Source organism: Giraffa tippelskirchi, chromosome 1, assembly GCF_054371585.1.
Source record: "Giraffa tippelskirchi isolate mGirTip1 chromosome 1, T2T-mGirTip1v1.2.pri, whole genome shotgun sequence".
NCBI classification, from domain to species: domain Eukaryota; kingdom Metazoa; phylum Chordata; class Mammalia; order Artiodactyla; family Giraffidae; genus Giraffa; species Giraffa tippelskirchi.
Genome location: NC_137275.1, coordinates 220,093,107 through 220,107,950, shown reverse-complemented (window position 1 = coordinate 220,107,950; position 14,844 = coordinate 220,093,107). Strand labels below are relative to the sequence as shown.

Sequence of the window (14,844 nt, the reverse complement as noted above, 5' to 3'; positions counted from 1 at the left end):
TAGACAAGGAGACTGAGATTCCCAGTAGACCAGCAGCTTGCTCTCAAATCGTGCAGCTAGTAAGTGGTGGGCCAGGATTCAAGCCCCAGCCTGCCGGATTCTAGAAGCTGTCATTAGCACTCTGTTCTCGGAGCTGGGATTCAGGGAGCCAGAGGCCTGCATCCCAGCAAGCCCATACCCCCACTCACCGGTCTCTCTTCTGACTCGGAGCTTCCTGCCCTCCTGCCCCACAGCCCCCTCACCCTGCCCACCCCAGCCCCCAGCCTCTGCTTCCTCGACCTGGCAGTCTCTCTGCTCCTCTCCACAGGGAGAACAACTTCATCAAGGACTTCCCTCAGCTGGCCGACGGGCTGCTGGTGATCCCGCTGCCGGTGGAGGAGCAGTGCCGGGGGGTCCTCTCCGAGCCCCTCCCCGACCTCCAGCTGCTCACTGGTAAGACATGCAGATACTGGATTCCTGCCCTCTGGCCCCGGCCTTCCCCCTGACCGCACACTGGTCTCCAGGATCAGCTGCTGAGCACATCCAGGATGGGCCCTGCCAAGCTGTGCTAGTGAGGGACGGGATGTGAAAGGGACCTGCTGTTTCTAGGGCTCTTAGGGGCAGTGAAGAACTGGGGACTTCCCTGAGACTCTAGACTCTGAGCCAAGGCTGGATTTACCCTCTCGGCAGACTTCAGTACGCAGCATGGTATTATTAACCACAGTCACCAGGCTGCACGCGGGATCAGCAAACACATCCATCCCCAGAACTGAAGCTCTGGACCCTTCGGCCAGCATCTGCTCATCACCCCACCCCCCACCAACCATCCTACTCTCTGCTTTTATGAGTTGAAAGTTTTTAGATATCACATGGAATTGAGATCATGCAGTTCGTTTTTTTTCAATTTATTTATTTTTAATGGAAAGATAATTGCTTTATAATATTGCTTTGGTTTCTGCCACACATCAGCATGAATCAGCCATAGGTATACATATGTCCCCTCCCTCTTGAACCTCCCTCCTACCGCCCACCCTTTCCCACCTCTCTTAGCCATACAACGGAATGCGTTTGAGTCACGTCTAATGAGATGGATGAACCTAGAGCCTACGATGCAGAGCAAAGTGTGCCTCAAAGAGAAAAACAAATACTATGTATTGACACATATGTATGGAGTCTAGAAACATGCAGTTCATGTTTAAGTCATTTTAAAATAAAATAAGTGGACCTTCCCCACACCCACCCCAACCAGGAGCCTCTTGCACTTAAAGCACATCAGCTATGCAGCTTGTTTTTGAACGTGGGCACTGAGCCATCCTGTAGGGTGGGTATTATCTTTCTCATTTTGTAGGTAAGGAATCCAGGCTCGGACAGGTGAAGGGACCAGCTCAAGGTCACACGGCAGATCTGCCAGGACCGGGACCAGGTGCTGTGGCTCCAGGTCTTCTGCCCGTTTACTCCCCTCTGCTGTTCCCGCAACCCCCGCCACCCGCAACCTCGTTTCTCCCCTCCGAGGAAACAATCTTTGGCAGGCCCTCCTGAGGCTTGTATTTTCTGCCCCACTGCAGGATGCCCTCTGCTCCTCCTCATCTGCTCCCAGTTCCTCTCTTGCCCTCTTATGGGGGACTTTTCCAAGTTGTAAGGGCCCTGACTCTGCCTCTGTGATATAGTACGTTGTGGTTCTGCATTAGTTGTACAAACTCTTAGGGTTATTTGTTTTGACTCGGGGTTCCTTGGAAATATCCTAATAAAGGAACCATTACATTTTAAGAGTTATTTTTTTGTTTTTGTTGTTCATCAGAAAAAACACCCCTCTCCTTCCCAGGGCTTCGTGTCACTCCTAATCCTTGGGTGAGAATCTAGGACAGGATCAGGTAAGATGGGGGTCAGGAGTCAAGTAGGACCAGGGATGGTTTGTGGTCAGGAATGAGAGGCAAGAGAGTGAGTCAGTAAACAGGTATTTATTGACAGCCTGCTATTTATCAGGCTCTGTTTTGGAGTATTGGAACCTCTATATACCAAGCTGTGCAGGAGTAGGAATAATATAGACCATGGCCTTGACCTCAAGAAACTGACATTTCACTGAAAGAGCTTATATTCCAGGTGGAATCCAGTATGGACCAGGAATGGGGAAAGTATAGGATGGAAAGATGATCACTTACAGGGGAGGCCCAGGAAGGGGGTGAGGGGCAGAGAAGCTGGTCTTGTAAATGTTTTGATAATCAAAAGAGGAAGTAGGTTTGGGGACTTTTGTTTTTGTTTATTTGATGTTGTTGTTGCTTTTGTGTTTTGTTTCTTTTGGACACTATGGTGTTTAGTCGCTCAGTCATTGTCCGACTCTTCGTAACCCCATGGACTGTAGCCCGCCAGGCTCCTCTGTCCATGGGGGATTCTCCAGTTAAGAATACTAGAGTGGGTTGCCATGCCCTCCTCCAGGGGATCTTCCCAACCCAGGGATCCAACCCAGGTCTCCCACACTGCAGGCAGATTATTTACCATCTAAGCCACGAGGGAAGCCTTTTGGACACTATAGTGAAGTTGCTCAGTTGTGTCCGACTCTTTGCAACCCCATGGACTGTAGCCTACCAGGATTCTCTGACCGTGGGATTTTCCAGGCAAGAGTACGGGAGTGGGTTGCCATCACCAAGTAAAGAAGCTAAATCAACAACCTGCATTGAAATGTCTGCCTTGTTCTCTTGGGGGTGGCCCTGGTTGCCAATACCCCCTCCAAGTCTGCTCTGAATTAAGACGGGCAGTCATAGATGGGGCAGGGACTCCCCTGATGGTCCAGCGGTTAGGACTCTGAACTTCCACTGCCGGAGGCAAGGGTGTAACCCCTGGTTGGGGAACTAAGAGCCTGTATGCTGAGGCACGGCCAAAAAGGTAATACTAACCAGATAAAAATAGGATTAAACATTTAGAAAAAATAATAATAGAGGGGGCGGAGACCGCCTGGTGCTGGTGTCTAGTCTTCCCATGCAGACTGTTTCCTTCACCCTGACTTGAAACACGCCCTCTCCTCCTCTCCCCAGAGTCTGCAAAGGAAGGGCAGGACAGGCAGGGCAGATAAACAGAGAGGACATATTTCTAACAAAACAACCTCGCTCCAGTGGACTTATCTTTGGGGATCATGAATATTTTACTTTAAAATGAAAGCCTCTAAAAAATTACATTATTTCTGAAAAAGCTAGGGAGGAAAAAAAAAAGGTGACAGTAATGGACAACTTTAATACAGCAGTAATGTCCAGGAAGAAATCATTTGTTCCAATGAGATTCTCATTTTAATCTTGGTATCAAATACCTCTTTAAGTGCCTCTGCACCAGGGGACAAGAGAAAAGGATAGAAAATGTGCCTGCCATTTGCTGAGGATACATAACAACAAAAATAATAACTGCTGATGTGACTAGCATTTCTTTTCCATGTATTTTTTTTTTTTCCTGATTACAAAAAAGAGAGTCTGCAGTGCTTAGAGTAGAAAATTTAGAAAATGGAGATGAATATAAATCAGAAAACAGGAATCTTTTACGCATCCACTTGCTAACCAAGTTAACCACTTGCTAACATTTTGCTGTGTTATTTTTTTTCTTTATGTTTTGTCTATACTTGGGTTTTAAAAAACGTGGTCTATGAAACTTGAGTTTCAGTGGGCCCTAGAAACGGGGCTTCTCGGCCAAAGAGATTTGCAAAATGCTGCACGTCATCTTTATGTACCTTTAAAATGTATATTAATTTATTCAAGGAGCTGAGAAATTATACAGTCTGTTTTTTTAATCTTGTTTAACTTTGTTTAGCCAGTGTTTCTCGATCTTGTTTAAAATGGGAAGCTTTTATGTGTGCACACAGGTATTTTATGAGACATCAAAGGACATCTTATGTTTCCATGATAGGAAATAGCAGTCTGTACAGGGTGGGCAGACGTAAAAGGTCAGCTAGTGAATGTGCGAGGCTTTGCATGGGGTCTCTGTCACAGCTGCTCAGCTCTGCCGTCATTGTTTAAAAGTAGCCTCAGGCCACAGGTGATGCATGGGCCCCCAGTCCACGTGTCGGACATTTCGAGGTTATCAAAAGACTCCCACTGCTCTTGGTTTATTTGAGTCTCACGATACGCCTACGAAATAAGGTCAGTCTAGGTAGCCATGGAATCAGAAGGGGAAACTGAGGCACCACACTGTCTAGCGCCCCATGGCAAATTGCCTTTGGGGTTAAGCGGAACCAGAAACCCACTCTTGCTTGTAGGGTAAAGGGGCCATGTGAGCTCTAGGGCAGAGAGAAAAGGGCGGCTTGAGGCTGAGATCAGAGGCCAGGAAGGAAGAGACCTGGAGGTGGGGTCCAGATCCCACCGTCGGCCCCAGAGGGCCAAGCCTCTGTCCACTTAGAAGAGGGGGCCGTTACCCAGAGCCCAGGGCTGCAGGGCGGGGTTGTGGGGTGAGGCCTCTAAATGCAGGGCTCACGTGACCTCCTTCCTCTCTCCCCAGGAGACATCAGGTATGACGAGGCCATGGGGTACCCCATGGTGCAGCAATGGCGGGTCCGCAGCAACCTCTACCGCGTGAAGCTCAGCACCATCACCCTCTCGGCAGGTGAGCACCACCGTCTGCGGCCAGGGGACTTGGCGTAATTCAGCACAGGTCCCCCAGGCCCCCGGGGCGGGCCAGGGCCCTGCTGGCACCAGGGATGGCTGAGGAATGAGGCCTCGCCCCCTGCCATCAAGGAGCTCACAGGGAGGGTAGAAGGACAAGCAGACAGACGGTGATGGCCACACATTACAGGAGGTCAGTGCAGTAATGGGACTGCTGTCCATTCTGGGAAGTCAGAGGGGCTCCTGGAGGAAGGGGGTCTGAACAGGGTGTGACAATCTAGGTCACACTTACGTTCTCGAAATATTTCAGGCATGTGGATTCTTTCAGGCACTGATTCCTCTAGTCTCTTCTGATTTCTTTCCTGCCCATCTCTTCCTACTCAGCAATAATGCATCCCCGCTCCCTCTCCCCTCACCAACACACACACACACACACACACACACACACACACACACACTGTTCACACTTTGCCCATATGAATCATTCCCTGTGATGCGGATGGCTTATAATTCTCAAATGGGACATTTAGTTTAAGACTTATAAGTCTCGAATGGGACTTATAGTTCTCAAAATGGGACATTATCTGTCTTGGCTTGTGACTCTGCACATGCTGTTCCCTCTGCCTGGATCTCCTTGCATATCCTGCATTACTCAGAGACGCCTCCCCCATTATCTATTCCCCTGGGAATAATGCAAGGAATCCCCTGCGCTCAACCGCTGATGTTAAAGCACTAACAAGTACTTGATTCATATCAGAATCCTGTCTGTCTCTTGCACCTCAACTCCGACCTGAGAACTGTGGGTAGGGCTTGGATCCTCTTTATTCCTGTGCCTTATATTCGTTTTGGTTCTCCTTTTTGATGAAGGAATAAAAATTAAACAAAACTGGAAAAGGAATGGGTAATGGACTTTGGAAAGATGAGGCCAAACTTGGATTTTTCTACGCTGACTTATTCAAGACACTGCCGCTGGGTTATTGTCTGAGTGTCTCCTGATTATCAGCCAGCTGCTTTCTTATGGTTTTTCTTTTCCAGTATCACTTTGTTCATGAGCACCATGGAACTCTTTAGCCTGGTTATTGGGGAAATGTAAATAGTAATTATGGCTGACATCAGCCAAGAGCCTTATAATGTTTAGTATTTTGGGACTTACATCAGTCTCAAGAGGAAGGCATTCTTTATCCCTTTATTTTTCAGATAAGGAAATCAAGGGTCAGAGGGGTTAAGTTGCCCAAGGTCATACAGCTAGTAGGTGGCAGAACAGGAGCGTGTCAAGGATTTGATGGCAGTGTTGTCTGCCTAGATAAAGAGTCACAGGGCCTCTCCGTGGTGTTATTTATTACTGAACAGAAATCATTTCATTATTAACTCTGTTGTATTAATTACCCAGTTGCATGAGTTAACAGGTTGATGGAGAGGAGTTGTTCTAATCAAGCACCCATTCTTTGAGTCCTATTTCTGTGTTCACCACCACCTACACCTTTCCACCGCACTTGTGAATGACTGCCATGTTCCTATTAGAACTACAAAGGTGTATCTGCTTTAATTAATCAATAATGACGCTCCTGAGAACCCCCTTGTAAATCAAATGTTTGCAAATTGGAGCTCATTTTCAATGTTGAAGAAACGCTTGCTCTTTTACATTTTACTTTGATGTGGCGCAGAATCAGTCGTTCTTATTCTCATGATGGAGTTGGTGCATCTGCCATGTCTGGGAATTGTGTCGCGATCCTGGTTGAGGGGTGGGGGTGGAAAAGGACGCATGTGCAGATTTAGAGACAAATAGGGCAGAGCTTCTGCTTTCAAGGCGATGCCTGTTGAAGGTGCAGAGAGTAGGTGCCCCAGGCCAGGATGGTATGAAAAGCTTCTTGGGGAGGGATGACTTCCAGAGGAAGTGGAAGACCATTCCAAGTAAATGGTGGGGTGTGTGTGTGTGTGTGTGTGTGTGTGTGTGTGTGTTGGGAGTGGGGGAGGGATATAAATGAAGAAAGTGGGATGGAAATGCCAAATCACATTCAGGAGAAATAAGAAAACAGATTTGGCCAGAGGTAAAGCCTAATGTATGTTCTCATGGGAGATGAGCTTGGAGCCCTGGGATACCCAGATAAGGTCATTGGGCTTTATTCAGAGCACAAAAGAGCCCAGAAGGTCTTAAGGCTCCTGAAAGCACAGCTTGGTGACCTGCCTACAGGAGGAAGAGGGCAGGGGATCAGTGGTCACTGAGTGATGGCTGTGCAGGCCCTATGCCAGGCACTGAGGACTCAGGTCCCTTTGGCATAGGACTAAGGACAATGGAAGAGCAAGGAGGCCCTTGACAACGGCGGGAGAAAGAACATACTATTGTTTCGGAGACAGAAAGGGAAGTGATGTTCTAGGGAGCCAAGCCAGGGATTACATCTGAGGATACAGAATGTCTGCTGAGCCAGGGCTAGTGCAGCCCCTCAGGCTCCAGCCGTGGACGGTTCAAGCCCAGGGTAATTGGGTATGTGAGCAGTGTGTGCACTTCGGGGTGAGAAAAGAAGTCGGTTGGAATCCTAGCTCCTCTGCTTGGAGGACCGAGGCACATCACTTCCAGTCTCTGACCTTTGACTTGCTCAGCTACTGGACAGGGCTCATTATGGTTGGGACTGCAGTGCTGGACTGAGGTTAAACCAGACACAGTGGCTGGAACAGCTAGCAGCGTGTCCGCTACACGTTAGCTGCTCGGTAGCCCTCAGCTTTGATTCTTCCTGATTGTGACTTTTGGGTCGCCAGCTTTTGTCCTTCCTCTGCTGTTACTCCCTCTTGGCGGCGTCTCATGTGTCCACCAGAGAGAGTGGTCTTTGCTAAGTAAGGGAGGGACACTGTGCACATTTGGCCGATGCTATGGTGAAGGACAAGTTGCCATTGGCCGGGCACCAGCCTCCCAACTCTGACCACCTCCACGTGCTCCTCCTCTGTCCAGGCTTCACCAATGTCCTCAAGATCCTGACCAAAGAGAGCAGTCGGGAGGAGCTGCTGTCCTTCATCCAGCACTATGGCTCACACTACATCGCAGAGGCCCTCTATGGCTCCGAGCTCACCTGCATCATTCACTTTCCCAGCAAGAAGGTCCAGCAGCAGCTGTGGCTCCAGTACCAGAAAGGTAAGCCTGGAGGGCTTGCTGGAGGTGGCGGCCAGCTGAGACATGGAGGTCAGGCTGCTGGGGAGATAACTGAGCTCCCTGGGAGCTAAATCCTGGCTCTGCCATGTAGAAACTGGGTGGCCGTAAGCAAGACCCTGCGCCTCTCTGGGCTTCGTGTTCACCGGGGATGGAATGAGGGGCCGTGTGATGATTCCTCAGGATTCTTTCAGCTCAGGCGTTTTCTGAGACCCTGGGGTGGACTCCAGAACTCTGGCCTTTTACTGCGAGTTCCTTGTTTCCTACTCTGTCCTCTCAAAACAACTGCTGAGGTCAGGAGGCTGGGGAAACATTGACACCTTCTCTCCAGGCTTCTTAGAAGAACCTAAGGAGAGCGCTGGCTCCTTTGGGAGTGACCAACTCATGTCTGAGGGGATAGTTTCATGTCTCTGCCAAGGAGACGCTTTCACCCTCAGGCAGGGTCACCAGGTCTTATTTCCCTCCAGTTCTCAGCTATTTATCAGAATTGGAATTTCCCTGAAGCAGGAGACCAGTCTCTGTCACTGCCCTTGGAAAATCTGTCTCCTTCTCACCTCAGTTTTCCCTTCCTGTAAAATGGGTACTTTAGCTATTCCTGTCCACTTCCTACATTAAAGGGAAGTGATTTATGTGATAACATTTTGAGAAAGATGGAAATATGGCTACATACATTATGTATTATAGCAGTTCCATGTAGTCACAGTCTCATTTCACTGATGAAAAAATGAGTGTCAGATGGGCCAACAAGTCAAGTGCCCCGTAGACACATAGCTAATATGCAGCAGGGTGAAGATCACTTCCTGTTATCATTGTTACTATTATTATCAATTAATTTAAAAAAAGAGGCTCTTGATCGATGGGAAGGGTGAGGAGTGATGTTAAAAATGGGCTTGTACCTTCTCCATGTGGCCCTCCAAGAACCAAACCAAGCGTAACTCATAAAACCGCAGAATGCAGGCGCTGGAAGGGACCTGGCAGTCCTCACTGGGCTCAGCACGCTCATTTTACAGCTGGGAAAACTAAGGCTGAAAAGAAAGAAGAGTCTTGCTCAGAGTCCCACAGCTCCCCTGGATAGGGCCCTTCATTCCCCATCTAGGTCTTTTCCTGCTGCCCCTCATCCCCGGCTGGATGGAGCTCCTGCCTTTGTCCTTTCCAGAACCTTCCCCTGGCACCCTCTACCCCATCATGGTCTCACCCCGCCTTCCCTCCTGTGTGCAGCTGTGTGGGGCATGGGGTGGTTTATAGGCACAGGGGAATAATTGAGTTGTCTGGGAATAGCTTCGTTTTATGGCTGTGACAATGACAGTCTTTAAGGAAGTGCATTAAATCAATAGAAGTCTCATTGTGCTACCCTATAAATAACGTGACACATCATTAAGCAGAGCAATAAGCTTCTGGACTTTGAAGTAATACAATTAGGTTATGTTTATAAAAACCTTCCTCACTGTGGCCACTGAACTAATTTGCTTCGTCCTGCGTTCGGGGCCTGGGACATGACTGTCACGCCGCACCCCACCCATAGCCTTCCTCAACTGCTTCCAGGACCTGGACTTTTTCACTCCAGAAAATGCCATTCCTTGTCCAGTGGTTTATGGCAAGTAGGTTGGGGAGAGGGGCAGACAGAAGCTGGCACAGCAACCAGGGTTCCCCTAAGACTCAAAGAGGTTTCAAGTTTGCCACGAACTTGCTGGGTGAACTTGGTCCAGTAGCTTTGCCTTCTGGGCTTACAAGGCAAAGGTACTTTTCTCTCTTCTCTCCCCCATGTTGGCTCCCAGAACAGGATAATAGTGAAAAGTGAAAATGTTAGTGGCTCAGTCGTGTCTGACTCTTTGCGACCCCATAGACTGTAGCTCACCAGCCTCCTCTGTCCATGGAATTCTCCAGGCAAGAATGCTGGAGTGGGGAACCATTCCCTTCTCCAGGGGATCTTCCTGACCCAGGGACTGAACCCGTGTCTTCCGCATTGCCGGCAGTTTCTTTACCGAGCCACCAAGGAAGCCCCAGAACATCACAGTGATGCGCTAACACGGCTTAACTGATCTGTGTGTTTCTTCCTCTCTGTCTTTACCTGAGGTGACACCTGGATGGTGCATCAAACACTACAGTTTTACTTTTTAAATTTGGAAGTGATGCTGGGAAGGAAGTGGTAGAGAAGCTGGAAATTTTCCCCTGAATGATGGAAAAACTTCTAGACTTACAGATAGTTGAGGTGTGTCTCTTCTCTCCCCAGCCACGCATGTGTCATCAACATCTGTGTGTCAGCTGTGTGTCATTGACATCTGTGAAACCGGGGTTCACTGGGGACCAGGTCAGGATGAATCTGGGGCTGGAAGCTGATCACTCTGGGGGCAGAGCTTGTGGGGAAGAGGACAAATTAGAACAATGTCAAGTGTGACAGTTGTTGATGTTCAGTTGCTAAGTCCTGTCCAACCCTTTGCGACCCCATGGACTTAAGCATGCCAGGCTTCTCTGTCCTTCACCATCTCCTGGAGTTTGTTCAAACTCATGTTCATCGAGTTGGTGATGCCATCTCATCCTCTGTCTGCCCCTTCTCCTCCTGCCTTCAATCTTACCCACCATCAGGGTCTTTTCCAGTCAGTCAGCTCTGGAACTTCAATCCCATGGCCTCCAGAGTGAAAACCACAATCACAGAAAACTAACCAAACTGATCACATGGTTCACAGCCTTGTCTAACTCACTGAAACTCTGAGCCACGCCATGCAGGGCCACCCAAGGCGGATGGGTCATGGTGGAAACTTCTGACAAAATGTGGTCCACTGGCGAGGGGAAGGCAGACTTCTGCAGTATCATTGCCTTGAGAACCCCACGAACAGTGTGAAAGCCTTTTTCAAGTGGGACAGAAAAGATTTCAAGTCCTGGTACCTCTTCTTACCTCCCTGTCAGGAAACCTCAGGCAAAGTAACTTCTAAGTTTCAGTCTTCTCCCGTGATAAGTGAGGGACAGTAATTCCCTTGCATGACTTTCGGGAGAATGAAATGAGAGCATACAGGTGAAACACCTTGCATGTAGTAAGTACATAAAAAGCAGTAGTTTACCATGAAGTGAATGTCATGGCATCCGGTGAGCATTGAGTTCTGGCCGCAGCTGTTGCTAGTGTGTGACCTCAGCCCTTGTTTCTCCCTGAGAAACACATATGTCACGAGTCCCTGCAAATATCCTCACAATAGAGGGTAGAGGGCTCCAGAATGCTTTGAACTGTATGTGGTTTATTCTTGGCAGGAATGGCCAAGGCTGAAAAAGGAGGTCGGAGAGAAGAGACCAAATGGGGCATGTATAACAACCACGGGCATTGTATAGCCCTTCACAGTTTACAGACCTGCCTTTGGTCTCTCCACCTACCCCTTGAGGCAAAAAAGGCAAGAGGACCCACCTCTCATCACTGAGAAGGGAGATCTGAACTCAAAAGTGATTGGGGGCTTGCCTGGACCACGTAATTTGTTACTGAATGAACTAGTGTTTAAATGCCAACCTGAGTCCAATGTCCCAGTCTCTCCAGGTTTCCTAGTTAATGGTGGGGCTCTGGTCACTGTTGTGATCCAGCCACTAGAGATCATGGAAGGTCAAGGGGGTGGGGGTAAATGTGCCTGATTAAAATATCTCCCATGAGAGTTTTACTCTCATTCCCATAAGTGCTTCTAAGTGTGCATTCCACGGGAAAAAGAAAGTCACATTAATCATTCATTATCCTCTGGTTCACTGGTATTTCCTAAGTGCTTCTTCACTGCAGACCTCATGCCACGTGCTGGGGCATTATAGTAGGTGAGACGTGGGTGCTGTCCACACGTGGGTTCAGCCTGTACTAGCCTTCCGATACTTTGTCATTTTTGTGATAGACTTTTTTTTATTTTTTGGTCTACCGATAGGCAGCGGGAGAAAAGCAGGTGGCTGGCGTGTGGTAGGGAACGCAGTCAGTGTCACACGGGGGCCCATGTCTTTTGTTTCATATGCCAGTTCTGATCAGTTGAGGAGTGGCTTGTCTAGACCCTGTGCGGAGGTCACTGGGGTCATTAGAAAAGAACGCTGTGATCAGTTAGCAGTATCTGCTCTAGATGCAGAAAGGGGAAGTGGTGGTCGACACTTACGTATTGCTTCCGTGTAATAGGGCGAAGTGAAAGCTAGAATAACAGACTCAGCTTCTGATGAAGATTCCAGAGAGACATTGGGAATGCCTAGGGGGACTGGAAAGATCCAGGCAGGGAGGAGGGGTTTCTATCACCAAGCAGATATTCCGGGCATTCCACCAGTCCGAAGGGGACTGGAGCACTGGACAGGTCAACTGGATGGTGCTGGCAGAAGCCAGGGACAGCTGGACCTCAGGAGGCAGCTAGAGGAGCTGAAGTCATCCCAGGAATCTCCCAGAGCAGGTGGGATTCCGTTGGAAGCTCTTCAGTCTGCCCGTTTCCCTCGGCCATCACCTCTGCTCCCAGGCCAGGCTCCAAGCGCCTTGTGAAGTTCTTAGGTTCTTGTCCCAGCTTAATATTTTCACTCTCTGCTGCTGTGTTTCTGATACACCTGTATTTTGGGACGCTACTTTCTCTCAGTCAGGGCTTCATTTCCCTCTTTGACTTGATATTCATGCACTTCCTAGCCAGGACCTTGACATGTGAGTCCTATGATGAGGACTCTTTATATAAAGTTATACTCCTGGCTGTCTTGGATAAAGACTTCCTCATTTCAAGGTATAAGGCAAGTTTTGCAGTCAGATGGACCTCGGTTCCAGTCCCAGTTTCCCTCTTACAAGCTGTGTAATCTTGAGCAAATTGACACACACTCTAAGATCGATTTTCCCATTTCTAAGATATGGGATCCAGTGAGAGCATAGGCCCATCAATGATGACTCATCTAGCAACAAGCTGGGCACCTGATTGTTATCTTGATACCGTCCACTCCCTCCACCGGCGGCTGCTACATCCACTCGGTAACTGTGATCTCAGATGTGCGTGTGTGTAGTGCACATGTGTGTCTACGGGGGCAGGGGGAGATACGGCTACTAATTGACTCCCCTCTCTTGTCAGCTGACTTAGGACCAAGGACAGGGGTAGGTTGAGAGGGGCTCCTGGGGTAGAGCTGGTGAGGGAGAGAGCCTTGAAGCTCTACTAGGAAGACGTCAAAAGACTCTGGAACCCTGCCCTTTTGTTATGCCCTATTATCCCCTATTCTGAAGGGATGGCGATGCATGCAGAAATCACAAATCTGGTAGGTTTCCTGAATTTACAGTTGCTTCTTTTGCATGGAGAAAGTAACTATGGAAGATAAAGGATGTATGCATGTAAAGGAATTGTCCATTCTGCGTGTGTGTGAGAGAGAGAGACAGAGACAGAGAGAGACAGAGAAAGATTGACTGAGGAAGATAGGAGACGGAAAAACGAAGAGGGACAGATTCAGGGAAACCAAAATCCACAAAGAGAAATGGAGAGACAAAGTGGAGAAGAGAAAACGTATGTAGTTAATGTCTTTTCCAAATTTAGAGTCTCGGTGACCCTGATGAAAGGACATTCTCACTGTGAAGGTTGGACTGCTCTTGAGTTTAGATCAGGAGAGTCTATGGCATAGTGATGTCCCCACAGACAAATGCCTGTCGCCACCTTTAAAAGACGTTTTATCTCTATTATAATTTCCCAAGACTGTCCAAGGGAATGAATTTCTGCATTTCCATTTGAATTATAATGCACTTTTGAATGTCAGCTGAAACATACCTAGATTACTCTTTAAAGGAATTCTGGCTGTTTGAAAGGCAGCCTAGGGGTTGAGGTGGGGGAGGGGAAGGGAAAGATGTAGTCAAATGTCACCTCCTTTTGTGAGGACAGGGGTGACCAAGGGGCTGATGGGAGCTGGAGAACTCTCCCAGGCTTTCAGTTTCCTGCGGGAACTTGCTTCAAAGATACCGACTAGACATGAAAGGAGTCGATCTCAGAGCTGAGACCTGCACCGGTACTGGTTCTACTTCCCTGGTGATTTAATCATCCAGGACAGTTTTCAGTTCCCATTTGCTTGCCCTTTCGTTAGCATTTGATGGAGTTGACCACTTCCTGCTTGAGGCACTCTCTAATGCTTGCCTCATTGGCTCCAGGGGATCTTCCTGGTGGTTGCCCACCTTCCTTCCAGCCTGTTCCTTCTCTGTCTCCTTCACAGGCTCATTCTTCTCTGCCAAACGGGTCAGTATGGTTTTGCAGGACTGCCATTGTCTCTGTGGGGACTCACAGCCATGCTGTCTGTTACCATCGCTACACGGATGACTCCCACTTTGTGGTCCTCCTCCAAGCTTTCCTCTGATAACGCGCTGTCATGCTGGCTCCCTGCTGGCCCAAACTCGGCCCCACACAGCCTAGAATGTTTCCAGTGTTCTCATGAAGAGCACCTGTATCTGTTTAGAGGCAGAGCCACAAACCTTGAAATCCTTCTCAACATCTGCCTCTCCCTGTCCCCCCCAGCCCCCCTCATTTGCAAACCATAGCAAGTCTTATCAATTTCCATTTCCAAACAGCTTTTAGAATTGCCCACTTCTCTCCACCTCACTGCTGCCACCATCATGGCTGGTCTGGACTCTAGCACTGGCCTCCTACCTGGCCTCCCTGCATCCACCTGTCCCCCATCCATCCAGCTGCACAGCCCTGAGGACATGGATCTGCCTGGGTTCTCCAAAGAGACAGAACCATCAGCATAGATGGGTAGGTTGACAGATAGGTAGATAGATAAAACTATCTTTATTATATATAATATTCACATATACATGATCTATATTCATATGATATTTATAATACATATAATATATCAGTTCAGTTCAGTTCAGTCACTCAGTCATGTCCAACTCTTTGCGACCCCATGAATTGCAGTACGCCAGGCCTCTCTGTGCATCACCAACTCCCGGAGTCTACCCAAACCCATGTCCATCGAGTCGATGATGCCATCCAACCATCTCATCCTCTGTCGTCCCCTTCTCCTCCTGCCCCCAATCCTTCCCAGCATCAGGGTCTTTTCCAATGAGTCAACCCTTCGCATGAGGTGGCCAAAGTATTGGAGTTTCAGCTTCAACCTCAGTCCTTCCAATGAACACTCAGGATTGAGCTCTTTTAGGATGGATTAATTGGATCTCCTTGCAGTCCAAGGGACTCGAAAGAGTCTTCTCCA

At 48.6% G+C, this 14,844-nt stretch overlaps 1 protein-coding gene and 1 long non-coding RNA gene across 4 annotated transcripts in view; one reads left to right on the top strand and one right to left on the bottom strand.

The window, feature by feature from the left end:
* ASTN2 (astrotactin 2) overlaps positions 1-14,844 on the top strand; it is a 989,820-nt gene that overhangs the window by 720,329 nt on the left and 254,647 nt on the right. For all 3 annotated transcript variants that reach the window (XM_081575818.1, XM_081575813.1, XM_081575806.1), the window contains 3 exons: positions 308-432; positions 4,453-4,557; positions 7,501-7,680. In XM_081575818.1, the coding sequence (XP_081431944.1) occupies positions 308-432; positions 4,453-4,557; positions 7,501-7,680 (410 nt within the window). The remainder of the gene's footprint in view (positions 1-307; positions 433-4,452; positions 4,558-7,500; positions 7,681-14,844) is intronic.
* Positions 6,074-12,614, bottom strand: LOC145540851 (uncharacterized). The gene is made up of 2 exons (XR_014078592.1): positions 9,894-12,614; positions 6,074-8,720 (listed from the first exon to the last, which is right to left on the bottom strand). It is a non-coding gene; the product is annotated as an uncharacterized LOC145540851 (long non-coding RNA).